The following is a 16,259-nucleotide window of genomic DNA, read 5'->3' as shown; positions in this document are numbered from 1 at the left end:
TACCTTTTTGTTTTTAATATGAAAAAAGCAAAGATAAGCAAAGTTGAAAATTTATTTTTATTATCGACTCGCGGGGTACCCAACGTTGCCCGGGTGTTTGGATGTGTAAAAGAAAAAAAAAATGTGCTAGTAGGGAGGCAGGCTTGAACCTGTGACGTAATGACGCAAAGGCGGAAAAGAAAGTGAAAGAAAACGTGACATCTTACCGCTACACTACGAAGCCATAGGAAGTGAAAAGCGTTCAAATTTAGCGATGTCAATCAAAAAGTTGACTTGCTAAGTGAATGCGTTCACACAGGTGCAGAAATGAACGTTGGCTGAAGGCCAGTTCAGTTTTCTGCAGTTGCGTTTGTTTCCCCACCATGTTGGGGAAACCAAGCTCCTCCGAAAAAGGGGGAGCTCTCAAATAAATAGCAATTGTCTGATATGAAGTGTTTTACCCACATTGATCAAGCGAATTGCCTTCAAGATGTGCCGGCCATCAAGACCAGCAAGCTGATTGTATTTATTTGCTTCCCCATGGAGCAAATTAGGCACAATGCCATTTTTTAATGTGGAGAGAGGGGGAAGGGGACCAGCTCCCCCGAGAGGGAACTGGATAGTGACAATTGGTATGAAGGGTTTCCCCTATATTGACCAAAACTGATTGCTACAAGAGCAATGGTCTGGTATGTGGGGTTGCCCCCACATATGGTCATTGATTGCAGAAGTCTTTAGTGCAGTATTTGCCGGAACAGATACTACACTAATCCTGGGCCACGAAGGCCAGTGAGCTGATTTGATTCAATTCAATTTCGATTTATTTATACAAAAAAAAAAACAAAAAAAACACTGGTAACCAGTGACAGGAGCCATCCCTGGCTTCATTAGCAAGGACCTAATCCATTTGGCTACTGTTAACTGAGTTGTATGTGTGTATATATATATATATATATATATATATATATATATATGTATATATATATATATATATGTATATATATATATATATATATATATATATATATATATATATATATATATATATATATATGTATGTATGTATGTATGTATGTATGTATATGTAGTGAAATAAAAAAAAAAAAAGAACCAACAAGATTATGTGTTCATCAACGTTTCGTTTTTATTTTGAGACTTCCTCTGGATGAATGAAATTAAGAAAACAAATCACCAGTAAAAATATTTGAAAATATTTTGGATGTAAGAAACGAAAAAGGTTGTTGGAAATTCAAAAAGGGGGGGAGGACATAGCGTTGTGAAAGAGAGTTAGATTTTTTTTATACACATATATATATATATATATATATATATATATATATATATATACATATTTCCTTAATTATATGTATATATATATGTGTGTGTGTGTGTATATATATATGTATATATATGCATATTTAGAGAAATAAAAAGGAACAAACCAAGTTATGTGTTCATCAACATTTCGTCTTTATTTCGAGACTTTCTCTGAATGAATGAGATTAAGAAAACAAAAACACCAGTACAAATATTTGAAAATTTTTCATGTGCAAACTGTGACGCTGTTCTATTTCAGAAACAGAAAAATATGTTGGAAATTCAAAAAGGGGGGGGGGGCTTGCATTGTTAAAGAAAAGGAGATATACACAGGCGGCAAAAAGAAAGTCTGCACAAAATTGTTATTTAAATGTAATTTCATAACATTAATGCAACACAAATACAACAGGAAAACAATGAATTAGTTAATATTTAGTAGCATAGCAACTTCTGCAATTTGACAGCCTGCAATCTTTTGGGAATTCCTTGAATTAGACTGCAGCAGTACTCCGGGGAAAGGGAATCCCACTTTTCTTGAATTTTTGTCCAAAATTCTTCCAAATTTGAAATTTTATCATTGCGTAGCTCTTGCTTGATGTAATGCCATACGTTTTCGATAGGATCGAGGCCTGGAGATTGTGCAGGCCAATCCAAACACGGAATATCATGCTCTTCCAAGAACCTCTTGACGTTGCCAGCTGTGTGAATGGGAGCATTATCCTACATGAAGATGGGATTATCCAAATTGCGACCAAAGTAGGGTAGAAAATGCTCAGTCAGCATATTAATGTACTTGGTTGAATCAATTCGACTTTGCAAGGGAACTATAAGCCCTGGACCATTGGTACTAATAATGCCCCACACCAAAACTGAACCTCCAACACCTTGCAGCATTGAAACTGAGCACCTAGGATGCCTAGCCTATTGAACTTGCTTTTGTCGCTAAAAAGCACATTTGACGACTATGAGGAGTCATGATCTTCATTAAATCTCATGAAGTCCAGACGGCACTTTCTGTTCCTTACAGAAATCATTGGCTTGAGTCTTGCAACATATCCTCGCAAATTAAATTCTTTTAATCTGTTCTTGACAGTAGAAAGAGAGCACTTTTTAACAAGATTGCACTGTTGCTGGATTTGGAGAGCCGTTTCAAATTGGTTTCTTAGGCTGCGGATCTTGATAGCATTGTCTTCCCTGTTAGAAGTAACTCTAATACGACCAGATTTAGTGGCATCATGAACACTGTCTGAGTTTTGGTGCTTTTGCACAGTGTTTTGTACCGTTTTCTCATCACATTTAAATCTGCGGCCAATTTTTCGATTGGATAAACCAGAAAGGTGGAGATTAATGAGCTCCTGACAATCATTAAGAGAAAGTTGTGGCATATGGACTAAATGTTACGTTGTATAACCTGGAACAACAACAATTACAATTAGAGAGGCTTTGTTGCCTGTTGGTACATATTTTAAACTGATTTAGGGGCCATAATTTAAGCTGGTTTTAAGCTAATTTGTTGCTGCGGACTTTCTTTTTGCCTCCTCAATTTGAAGGTATTTTTAAAATTGACATGAACACTAGAATATTTCAATTAAAAGTCAAATATGAACAGGTAAAATTATCGAAGAATAAAAGGCGAATCAAATGAGGTATAGTTTGTTTAAACAGTTACATTAAATTTATGGTTTTTGAAAAAATTACAAGTGCGGACTTTCTTTTTGCCGTCTGTGTGTTTGTTGTAAAATGTATTACTTTGTTCCATTTTAGAACGAAAAAAAGTCGTTGAAATATTTGAATTTATACTTGTCATGACAAGTATAAACTTTTTTGTTGTTTTTTTAACGTCATATAACCGTTAATATATTTGAAAAGATATGTAATTTATGTCCTATTTTTTAATAGATATTGCCGTCATAATTCAAATGTAGAACGATTTTATATATATATTTCAGAAAATTTAGATATGTCATCAGTACTGTCGGTTTCAAACCTGATAATAAGGAACCGTTTTATGTACCCATATCAAGCTCTCTTCAGTCGATCTTCTCTATTATCAGGTTTGAAACCGACGGCACCGATGAATAATATAAACTTTCTGAGAATAAAAATATAAATATTATGCTCTTATTTTGACAGTTTTTTTCCTTATAATAAGAGCACTCTGCTGGAATTCTTTTTTTTCAAAAATATAACTGCAGCAGCCTCTGATAGCATAATGGTTAGGAGCCTTGACTGTCCTACAGATGATCGGGTTTCAATCCTGGCTTGAGGTAGTTGCCTGTCTAGCCACACTGATGAGCTGTGAAACAGCGAAACAGTACTGTATGTGGATGACTGTATATATATATATATATATATATTTATATATATATATATATATATATATATATAATTTTTTGAACATCACCTTTACAGAGTTATAATATCCAGTATGAAACAGCATGAAAACAGAACCCATGTTTGAAATTCCATCTGAACTGTCATCCGGGGTCATCACAGATGTGAGTCAGAACACTCAATGCCTTTATCCCTGCTGCTAGCACTAAATTTGTCAATGTCATATTTTAAAACTTTCCGTGATGTTTCCATTCAAGTTGCACCCTTGCAAGTTAGGTACGCCACCCTTTCTCTAACCCTACCCCTTTCTCTGGTATTACTACACTCTGTTACACAATCACGTGCCAAGTCTTCTGACCTTTCCGAGTTGCTTCTTACCCAGTTGCTTGATCATAGCTAGCTCTTCTGCCTTTTCCATGTTGCTTCCATCAATCACAGAACACAAAACACATGTTCAGAACTCTTTTCGATCAGCCAACCCGACGGTCTTCCTATATTAGTTGATACACGCATAATTGTTTTTAATTACCTTCACCCCAAATAGGGTCTACTAATTGGGACCGTGCCCAAGAAAGATTAACAAGATGCTGGTTTACATTACATTTGAACTTCTGCATATCAGTACGGTCAGGGAAGCAGGTAGGGAATTTTTTTTCGATTGACTAGCCTTAATTTAAACCTTTGCCACTTCCAGTTTGACGATGGACACAACGGCAAAGATATCACATTTTTTTTTGTATTCTTTTTCTCCTTCGCAATACGGGTTCGAGCCTGCCTGCCTGCCTACCTACCTACTACAACTTTTTTTTCTTTTTTTGGTCAACACACACCTTCAAACACCCGGGCAACACCGGGCACCCAGGCTAGTTAGATATAAATGAATTTAAAGTTTGTCACAGTTTTACACAAGAGCACATACTTTTTCGTCAGTTCCTCTTCCTTTTCTAGGCTGTTAATTGACTTTAAAACAATTTTTACGCACAGTTCAAACAATTCAAAATACAACCACCAGATACAACGTGCGGCTCTATACAAACTTCTTTCTCCAAAGTAACAACATGGCAAGGAAGAAGATAAAGAAAAAAAACAAAAGACACACCGAAGATGGAGTCTACCTCCGAAATATATTTGTGATGAATTTCAAACAAGTAAACTATTTGTTTATTTTCCTAATCTTACGTTGTGATTTGGTTTCAAGCGCACTTGATGTATATTTTATTTAATTTTTATGCATATTTTTTTTCTTTTATCTAGAGCAACAATTGACCTGTCAAACATCAAACACGAAAAGACGCATACCATCGAGCAAGTCCTCGAAGACGGTGCTGGCACCATAACCATCTTACTAACCATTAGCGGCACGTCTGGCAGTGAGACCATCACTGACCTCACCAATTTTACACCAAATCCGAGAGAGAGAGATGAAGTTGTGTGCAGCTATGTAAGTATTTCAACAATTGCCTCCCAACATTTGGGAAAATCTCATCAGTATGTCCCGTATTTAAAAATTCAGGTGATCGCTCATCTCCCTCTTTATATATATCAATCCGTCTCCTGTGCGTCATGTGTAAGTTGCTGGAATCTGTTAAATAGAGAAGTAGTCAACCACCTCAGCAAAAATAACCTCCTCAGTGACATGCAGTATGGTTTCCATTCTGCTAGATCTACGGCAGGTGTGCTAACAGTTATATTTCATAGGATTAGCAAATCTCTTAACAGAGGCTTCCTTCCTAGGGCAATTGACATAGGGTGTGGCATAAAGATCTACTCCACAAAATCTCCAACTATAGTATAGCTGGAAATGTATTTTCAATTATAAAATCATTTCTCTCTGATAGGTTCATAAGAGTAGTGGTTGATGGGCAGAAATCAGAAGCTCACAGTATTAATGCTGGAGTCCCTCAGGGGTCTATCCTGGGCCACAACTCTCTTCTTGATCTACATCACTGATCTCCCAAATCACATAAGATCATTTGTAGACATTAATGCTAATGACACTACCATCTATGGCAACACTTCAAAAGGTCGTAAACAACCAAATTCTCTTTGATTCTCTCTCTCTCTCCTCTGATCTTGATCACATAGTGCAATGGGGAAAAAGGTGGCTTGTTAATTTTAATGCATTTAAAACCAAGCTCTGATCTCTATCTGGCATCATGGAGTCTTCTGAAGATGAGAGCCATTCATTTCAATGAAATGAATGGCTCTCATCTTCATTGCACCTTTATAATAAAGGTCCATACAAAATTTCAGCCAGATCGGTTCAGTAGTTTCCGTTTTACATAATTAATGATAACAGAATCCTTATTATGTATAAGTACTAAATATTAAGCTTGATTTGGCTTCAGGTTTATTACTGTGAGTGAAGCTAGTAAGAGAGTATGAAAGTGATAGACAGAAATTTATAAAAATGATGTGCGTACAATTTGGAGGTGAGGATTGATATTCTGTATGAGTACCGAATATTTAGCTTGATCTGGCTTAAGGTTTATAACTGTGAGTGAACGATGTAATAGTTGGAAGTTGAATAACTGCCTTGTAATGTATACGGGAAACGGCCTAGCTGTACTTGTGATAGTATTGTACGCATCAAAGCTACCATTAACCCGGAATGGTTAATTGTATAAAGAAAGGGATGTCAATATTTTCTATGCAAAAACTACTTTTTTTTTCACAATGTTTTTATCGGGATCATCAGGAAGGCATAAATATAAATATTAGGTTGGTCCAAAAACCAATATCGTTTTCTCACGTATGTTACTTATATAGAGTACTAGCAGGAGTACCTGGCATTGCCCGGGTGTTTGGAGGTGTGTGTTGGGCATAAAAAAAAATTTTTTTTTAAAAGTGGTAGTAGACAGGCACGCTCGAACCCGTGACGCGAAGGCGGAAAAGAAAGTGAAATAAAACCCGACATCTTACCGCTACGCTATGACGCGACAGGAAGTGAAAAGCGTTCAAATTTAGCGATGTCAATCAAGAAGTTGACTTGCAGAAATGGATAGTTCAATGAGTGAGTTCACACAGGTGCAGAAATGAACATCTGGCTTAAGTTAAGAATCACGCACTTAAATCTGGCTGTAGACCAGTTTCTGCCGTATCTGTTTCCCCACGATCTTGGGGAAAATGAGCTCCCTTCTAAAAGGGGGAGCTCTGGCAGTGTCCAAATGAATAATTGCCTTTCTGGTCGTCCCTGGCAGGAAAGCCAGGCACTGCTGCCTTTGCTTCGATCAGTTTCGCTTTTATACGAAAAAGACAAGCAAACACTCGAAAGGACGGGAAGGAGGCAATTATTTTAAATTCAATCAAAATAAAGATAGAGCTGACGTCTGTTTTCAGATTGTAGATATTATCATCTAGGAAGAATAAGGAAAGTTCTCCAAAATAGTAACCTTGTCGAGAACTTCCGTGAAAAAAGCCTTTCTTGAACATACAAAAACGCAACCGTTTTGCCTTTTAATTCATTGATATATATAGTCATGTTATATATCATTTTGAAGCGCGTTTTTTTCTCTATCGAATCGTGTTATTTGTTACCGTTCTCAATCTTTTCATTCATTTTTTTGCAGGCTTTTCCACAGCATAGACAAAATTCAAATTCACACGATTTTCTTCTTCCAGTTCAAACTAGGCTGAAAAGCTGCCAAGACAGCTCATGATATCAATGATGTGTTTTGTGTTTGGCCCAGGAACCACTAACGAACGTGCGGCACAATGGTGGTTCAAGAAATTTCACAATAATGACAAGAGCCTCGAAGATGAAGGCGGTCGTGGCCAGCCGACTACGGTTGATAACAAACATTTAAAAGCCTTAATTGAAGCTGATCCTCGCTAAACGACACAAGAAGTTGCTGTTGAACTCGATGTCGACCACTCAACAGTCGTTCACCATTTAAAGCAAATCGGAACGTTAAAAAAGTCGGATAAATGGCTGCCGCATGAATTGAATGATAATCAAATAAAGTCGTTGTTTTGAGGTGTCTTCTACACTCCTTCTGCACAACAAAAATGATCCATTTCTCGAGCGGATTGTGACGTGTGATGAGAAGTGGATCCTCTACAACAACCGGCGATGTTCAGCACAGTGGTTGGATGCCGGAGAAGCTCTACAACACTTCTCGAAGCCGAAACTGCAACAAAAAAAGGTTATGGTGACCGTTTGGTGGTCTGCGGCCGGTCTCATCCATCACAGCTTCTTGAATCCGGGCAAAATGATTCAGATGGAGAAGTACTGCCAACAAATTGATGAAATGCACTAGAAGCTTCAACACCAATTATCACTTTTTCAAACTTGTTTCTCGTTGGCAAAAATGTGTCGATTCTAATGGTTCTTATTTCGATTAATACAGTTTATTATGAAATGAGTTATGATCTTATGACGTTGAATGTCAAAAAACGTCATTTTTGCACCAACATTATATATTTTTTTTGTTTGTTTTATTCATAGGGTTTACTCAAGTCTTTGCACAATCTCAAGGATGTTGGCTGGCTCCAAGTTAAAGGTTTGTTGCATTTTGCATTATACATATATATTTACATTATATAAAACTGGTGTGTGTGTGTGTGTGTATACTTTGGCATCGAGCCATTATTCAAGCACGTCTGATTGAACACGACAGAGTTATTCTTTTTTTCCAATTTTTCTGGATATCTTTTTCATTCGCCAAGCGGTCTTTTTTATTTCAGCTGATGTGTGGTATAGAATGGCGCCCAAACGTTGTTGTTCAGCCATATTCTTCTCAAGCACTTTTTATCGGTGCATCCGATTATCATCAGGAGCAATTATTGTTGTTGTTTTCTTTTTCTTTGAGGCTTGGTGTATTTATATATATATATATATATATATATATATATATATATATTTTATTGGTTATAAAAGGTGGGTGCAGAAAGGTTAGGGGCGAATTATTAATTTTAATTTCGATTTTCCTATTTTATAGTTTATTTAGTTTCTTATTTATTTATATATATATATATATATATATACAGGGCGGCCCAGAAGTGACCTATTTTAAAATTAAAATAGGTCACTACTTTTGGGCCACCCTGTACATATCTATCTATATATCTATAATAGTGAAATCGTCTGTGTGTGTGTACATTTCCCTGATAAACTGCTCTGTCAATTTTCAGTCTACAGACTCGAGATTTGACATAAGGAGTATTGAGATTTGGGAAAATCTTTTTAATCGGTTTTCAGCCATAAATTTGGCTGTCAATTGTTAATTTAGAGTCAGCAATCAAAGAAAAATTAAGTTTTAATAAAAACCAACCACAAAAAAAAAATTAATTAACAGAATCGGTTTCGGAATTGAAATTATGTACAAATGTATTCAATACTGAACCTGATATTCCCAAAAGTTCTGATTTTTCCAATTAATCGGCCAAACAATATATATATATATAATAAAATTTTTAAAAACTTTTTATTACAAGCCAATATAAAAAAGCTTATTGAATTTAAATATATAGGGATACTATTTTGCCGTATTCAGCTCTTCAGACTAGCAACTATCTCAGACCAGGATTGAACTTCAACTGCCTAGTCAACAGTCGGTGCTTCTAACCATTATGCTATTTGGCTGCTGCTAAGATATATATATATATATAACTACTTCATTTACTCACATAAAATTAATATACGAAAGTATAAATTTATGCGTAAACTTAAGTATTTACTTCAAAAGTGCTCCATACGTAGGTAGAGCTAGTTAGTAAGTTATAAAATATATATGGCGATTAAGCTACACTGAATATTTGCATAAGCCTGAAGAGTCCTAGAGTGGATGAAACGCAGAATATTCAGTGTTGCTTAATCGCCATATATATATATATACATATATATATATATATATATATATATATACACACACACACTTCCAAATAGATTTATCCAACAATCAGCTGGTATGGAAACCTGTGATTATAAGATTTACAAAATATTACTGGTCATAATATTCTACGTATTACCCCATCTAAATAGGAATTGCTCAATATACAGGATAGACCAAATAAAGCAAATTCTAGTGATTCAATGAAATTAAAAAAAAACTTTATTCAAATCAAGGATTTTTTATTATTCCAAGTAAGACAAAGAATACATTCAAAATTTTATCTCTTCATCCTATAGGGTTTCGATGCCTACCATCTCTTCAGAGGAGAAAATATTAGCAAATAGATATAACGGTATTCACCCTATTTGCTAAAGTCAGTTAGACATGGAAAATCATAATCAAAAATTGATTAAATAGAAGTCACATAGCGGGGGGAAATTGAAGAAAAGGATATAAAGGTTTAGTTCCAACTTGAATTTTACCGTGCAAATAGGGTGAATACCGTTATATCTATTTGCTAATATTTTCTCCTCTGAAGAAATGGTAGGCATCGAAACCCTATAGGATAAGGAGATAAAATTTCGAAAATATTCTTTGTCTTACTTGGAATAATAAAAAAATCCTTGATTTGAATAAAGGTTTTTTTAATTTCATTGAATCACTAGAATTTGCTATACATTATATATATATATATATATATATATATATATATATATATACAGTGCCGCTAAAAATAAAGTCTGCACTTGTCATTTTTTCCAAAACTGCAAATTTAAGCTAAATTGAATATAACTATTTAAACAACCTATACCTCATTTGATTCACCTTTTATTTCTCTATAATTCTATCTATTCATATTTGACTTTTAATTGAATTATCCTAGTGTTCACGTCAATTTTAAAAAAATAGCTTCAAATTGAGAAGGCAAAAAGAAACTCCGCAGTAATAAATGACCTTAAAACCGGCGTAAAATATCCACCTTTTAGCATCTCTAATTGTAATTGTTGTTGTTTCTAGGTTATACAAGGTAACATTTAGTCCATATACTTCGAGTCTCTCTTAGTGATCGTCAGGGGCTCATTACTTTCTTGTTTATCCAATCGAAAAATCGGCTGCAGATTGAAATGAGGTGAGAAAATGGTACAAATGATTGTGCAAAAGCACACCAAAACACTGGCAGTGTTCGTGATGCCCCTATATCTGGTCGTCCTAGAGTTACTTCTTACAGGGAAGACAATGCTATCAAGATCTGTAACCTCAGAAACAGATTTGAAACGGCTCCCCAAATCCAACAATAGTGTAATCGTGTCAAAAAGTGCTCTCTTTCCACAGTTAAAACAGATTGAAAGAATTTAATTTGTGAAGCAGGGTTCCAAGATATAAACCAATAATTTCCATAAAGAACAGAAAGCACCATCTGGACTTTGTCAGATGCAATGAAGATCATGACTCTTCATATTAGTCAAAAGTGACTTTAGCGACGAAAGCAAGTTCAATATGGTAGGCAGTATGTCCGTCGAAGGAAGGATAAAGAATTTAAACCTAGATGCACAGTTTCAACGCTGTAAGGTGGTGGAGGTTCAGTTTTTGTGTAAGGCGTTATTAGTGCCAATGGTCCAGGCCCTATAGGTCACTTACAAGGTCGAATTAATTTGACCTAATACATTATGTTAACTGAGCATTTTCTACCTTACTTTGGCCGGAATTTGGATGATAATCGCATCTTCATGCAGGATAATGCTCCCATTCACACAGCTGGCAATGTCAAGAGATTCCTTGAAGAGCATGATATTCCATGTTTGGATTAGCTTGCACAATCTCCAGGCCTCGATCCTAACGAAAATGTATGGCATTACATCAAGCAAGAGCTATGCAATGATAAAATTTCAAATCTGGAAGAACTTTGGACAAAAATTAAAGAGAAGTAGGATGCCTTTCACCGGAGTATTGCCGAAAACTAATTCAAGAGAATTCCCTAAAATTTGCAGGCTGTCAAACTGCAGAACGCTATACTGCCAAATAATAAAGAGTTCATTGTGTTTTTGTTGTATTTGTGTTGCATTAATGTTATAAAGTTACATTTAAATAACAATTTTCCATTGTGCAGACTTTCTTTTTGCCTTCTCGATTTGAAGTTAATTTTTTAAATTGGTGTGAACACTAGGATACTTCAATTTAAATTCAAATATGAACAGGTAAAATTATAGAGGAATAAAAGGCGAATCAAACGAGGTATAGGTTGTTTAAACAGTTACATTGAATTTAGCTTAAATTTGCGGTTTTTGAAAAGAAAAAAAAAAATGACAAGTGCGGACTTTCTTTTTTGGTGACACTGTATAAATACAGGAGAGAAAGTATTGAAGGATCTTTACATTTAGATCTATCAAAATGTATGAATCTCAACAAATGGATAGAGTTTAAGTATTTGAAATAAATTATAGAGAAGAGAATACATGTTTGTGTGTGTGTGTGTGTGTGTGTGTGTGTGTGTGTGTGTGTGTGTGTGTGTGTGTGTGTGTGCAAAAAATATTCTTTTTTAATTTTTTTTTTTTCTTTTTATTACATTTTCACCCCAAACAAGGCAAATTGCCACTTTGGTGTAGGGGGCTACTATCAGGGGTAACAACTACCGGGGTACTATGTAGGGATTTGGGCAGCAAGATGTTGGTTCACGTTACACTTGAACTTCTGCACGTCAGTACTGTTGGGGAAACAGGGTTTGGTTGGTTGTTTGTTTGTTTTTGTTTTACGGCATATCAACCCTTTTCGGGTTATTTAATGCCGAATCCAAAGATTTAAGAAAAATTTTTTAATAGAATATATTTGTTGTTTTCACGTCAGTTTCTATTTAACCCATAGTTGGGACCGTAACAGGTACTACCACTCCAGGTCAGAGTGGACCTGGGAGCAATGGTAATTAAAGAGTGGCTCCACACTCCCCAAAGCCCACAAGCTGGGGCCTCACCACTGGATATAGTTTAAGGTCATATCCAGGACCTCCATTGAGGGACTTTCACCCTCTGCAGGAGGGCAGTCGGGGTATTCTAATGCCCCACTGACAGGGCCGGGGAAGCAGGGACCTGGAATGAAATTCCAAAGTCTGGCGGTTCTGGGGAAGAAACTATTGGAGTAAAAAGATCTTTTACATCTAGGGATCTCTGCAGTGTGGTGGTGGGATTTAGCAGCCTGTCGGGTTTGTCGAAGGTGCTCACGTCGTGGGGGCACAAGTGCTTGCAGTTCATCAGAGCATTTACCACTAAAATTATATTTTATCCTTTATTTATATCAATCCTTTTATTTATTAAGCTTAATGTATGTTAAATTTAAAAACAGAGCATATACAAATAGATGACAAAACAGCTACATTCCAAATTCCAAGATGTTATTCATCTTACCACATATAAAAACGTCCAAATCTTGACGGTCCATGTTTCATAGCACAAAAACAATCATATAATTATTATGTTAGTCATGAATATTTTCATTTACAGCATAATCACGTTTGACACATCGGTTCCCGGCGGATCACCGGTTAAGCAACGATGAGCCTGGCCAGTACCAGATGGGTGACCATTTGGGACTGCCAGGTGCTGTAAGTGCTCTCTGTTTATCTCAGCATTGTTTTCAGTTGTTCTGGACTTTTCCTTGCCACTGGACTCAAACAGTGCCGATTCAGGAGAGGTGTGGTTGGTGATTGCGCAACCCTTGCCTCACAATTACATGCACAGCTGCCTTTACAGGGGGTATCCTTTGTCTTTCGAGACTGAACGGAGGTATCAAATGAATGTTTTGAGCACAGACTCCTCAAAAAAGTAAGAATCTTCTAATTTTAAAAAGAAAATACTAGTGTTGGCACGATTAATCGGAATTGGGAATCGGAAAAGTCAGAGCTTTTTGGGGTATCAGAATCGGTATCGAAATTGGAAAAATTTGAGCCTATTTTCCGATGCCAAAACCGATTCTTTACATTATCTTTTTTATTTGATTTAAGAAAAATCTTCCACTGCTTGTAGTAATAATAAAATAATAAATATTCATTGGTTTTAAACTTCCAGTAAAACTAAAATCTCTAGGTTACTCCCACCCTCACAAGTGTTTTTACGTTTGAGAAAATACATGCACATTTAAGATGGGTTTTTACGGTAATCGGGACAAAATAACAATTTTATAGTTAAATGTTTAGAGATTTTATGTATGGTATAATCACATTGACACACCGGTTCCCGTCAGATCACCAAAATCAAGCAACATTGAGCCTGGCTATTACCAGATGGGTGACCATTTGGGAATTCTAGGCACTGTATGTGCTTTCTGCTTATCTCGGCATTGTTTCCAGTCGTTCTGAACCTCCACTTGCCACTGGTATTCAACAATGTCGACTCAGGAGAAGTGTGGCTGGGGGTTGCACAACTCTTGCCACAAAAAAATTTCACAGACAGGCAACCTTACAGTGGGTATACATAGTCTGTCAAGACTGAAAGAAGCCTATTTAAAGATTTATAAAGAATCGTAATCGGTAATTGTAGCAGAATCGGGAAAAATATTGGAATCGTTCCATTACTGGAAAATACACATAAATGGGTATGATTGCATAAATGTACGTGCGGAGTCTTTGGATTTTTATCTATTCGTGAACTGTTGCACCGATGCGCATGCGTGAATTATTCACATGATAAATTCATTATGTTAAAAATAAGTAGGTTTGAACACACTTTTTAAAGATTGTGTCAGGCCGATCTAATGGTTATCGTAATTGACTCACTGTCGTTAGGGTTTGATCTCAACTTGAGTATTTTTTCTTTTTTTTTATTTACTTACAACTGTTTAGAAAAAACATGTCTCAGTTTCTGTATGAATTAAAAATATTTATGCGTATTTCACGACCGGGCAATGCCGGGCGGTCTGCTATATATATATATATATATATATTAGAGAGAGAGAGAACGAAAGAAAGCGGGTTGATAGGTAGAAAAAATTCTTAGTCAAAACAAACAAAAATATGCTGAAGTTGCTATTAAACAATTAAAATCAGTGAACAGCATTTCTTGAAAGACAGAAACAAGAGGAAATATTGATTCTTTAGTCTTGAATTTCTAACAGAATTTTCCATTGACTGCATTTATCTGCTTTGACCAACCAATTCAGACCAATTCGCATTTCAATTGCTAGTTTTTTTGAGTTTTTTTTTTTCATGTCACTGGAGTAAAATTAAATAAAAATGGTTTATGGATTCGATCTTGACACTAAAAACCGGAACAGGTGTGACAACAGGTGCGACAACGATTCTGATTAAAAGATGAAAACAGTTGTCGATTTTAAACGCTTTCTGTTTGGGTGTATTATTATTTCTACTCACTAGGAGTTCTCGCACACACCGTCCGTCATCAGACGTTATTCACTGACCACAACCGGTGGTGTTCCCTGGAATTTGGGTGACAATAAGTATCCCAAGATTTCCAGTACTCTCTGATAGAATAACTTTTGCAAATAATTTGGCATTATCACAACAGCCGCTTACCATTGATTTCTCGTTGGCAATGATCATTGGCCTTCACTGAAACTTGGTTGACAACAAACCTCTCCAAGGTTCCAGTTCACTTTGCACTCGTTCAGTGGAAGCCTGGTTAGTGCTCTCTCTCTCTTTCTTCAGTCTTTCGATCCTCCTTGACCCTTTGTAGCTATTTTGTGTGGTATTAGCAGACTGATGTATTTTTGCTATTTTATTAATTTTATTTTTTATTTATTTATTTTATTTGTTTACTTGTTTGTTAATCTATATATATATATATATATATATATATATATATATATATAGATGAGATGTTTTGCGGTTTCAGTGCCCTTGGTTTCTTTTTTTTCTGTTGCAGTTTTCTTGTGTTTGGTTAGTTTTCATAGTTTATCTGGGTTGGTTACCGCATTCAAGGATTTTTCTTAAGATTTCAGCTGCTTTTATCATTGCCGTTTTTTTGTAGAATTTCAGTCTTCCCTTTAATTCCAATTTCTCCTAGTCTGTTTTTAGGGACTGTTTCCAGTGCTCCTACAATTACTGACTGGTATTACCGACTTTCTTTATGTTCTATGTCCCTTTCTGTTCTCTGGCAAGGTCTGTGTATTTGCTTCGTTTTTCTGTCTCTTTGATTTTTACATTATGGTCTGCTGAGACATCAAAATCTACAATTTGACAGTTTCTTTCCTTCTTGTTAAATATGATGTCGGTACTGGTGCATATTGTTAACCAGACGTATCTCAGCGTTCGCTCGGCTTTGGCCGGAACATGACATCAACAGCTGAATTATGCAAAGCAACAGATCGGGTTTAGCTGCTGCCTGACGTAACACGTCAATCAACCAATCACTAGGTGTGTCAGAAACTTTGTGAAAAATATTGAATAATTCGACCCCCTGTCTTTCCAAGCCTATAACTACTCGAAAAATGTAATTCAAACCATAATTTTTTTTTCAATTAAAGAAGCAAGGACCAAGGTTTCATTTAAAAAAAAAAAAATACAAAAACGTGGTTTAAAAAAAAAAGAAAAGGTTTTAAACTTCGGACTTTACAGGTAAATTTCCAAAAAAAAAACTTCTCTTTTTGTTTTAAATTTGAATATATTATTTATTGATCTTTTATCTTCAATTTGTGATATATAAAACTTTGGCACATAAATTAATTATTTACTTTTTAATAGACATTTCAAAATGGGTTCGTGAATTAATTCGATCCCCTGTCTTTTCAAGCTTATAACTACTCGAAAAATGTAATTCAAACCCTAATTTTTTTTTTTCAATTAAAGGGGCA

General features: G+C 35.6%; 1 protein-coding gene across 21 annotated transcripts in view; it reads left to right on the top strand.

Moving 5' to 3' along the window:
- The window catches only part of LOC145259826 (multiple C2 and transmembrane domain-containing protein 1-like), a 992,069-nt gene that overhangs the window by 915,133 nt on the left and 60,677 nt on the right, over positions 1–16,259 (top strand). For all 21 annotated transcript variants that reach the window (XM_080117638.1, XM_080117631.1, XM_080117630.1 and 18 more), the window contains 2 exons: positions 4,885–5,071; positions 8,078–8,132. In XM_080117638.1, the coding sequence (XP_079973764.1) occupies positions 4,885–5,071; positions 8,078–8,132 (242 nt within the window). The remainder of the gene's footprint in view (positions 1–4,884; positions 5,072–8,077; positions 8,133–16,259) is intronic.

This window comes from Euprymna scolopes, chromosome 35 (genome assembly GCF_053919585.1).
Source record: "Euprymna scolopes isolate OS-2025 chromosome 35, ASM5391958v1, whole genome shotgun sequence".
NCBI lineage: Eukaryota > Metazoa > Mollusca > Cephalopoda > Sepiida > Sepiolidae > Euprymna > Euprymna scolopes.
The sequence above is the reverse complement of the archived record's forward strand: the minus strand, read 5'-3'. Positions and strand labels throughout refer to the sequence as shown.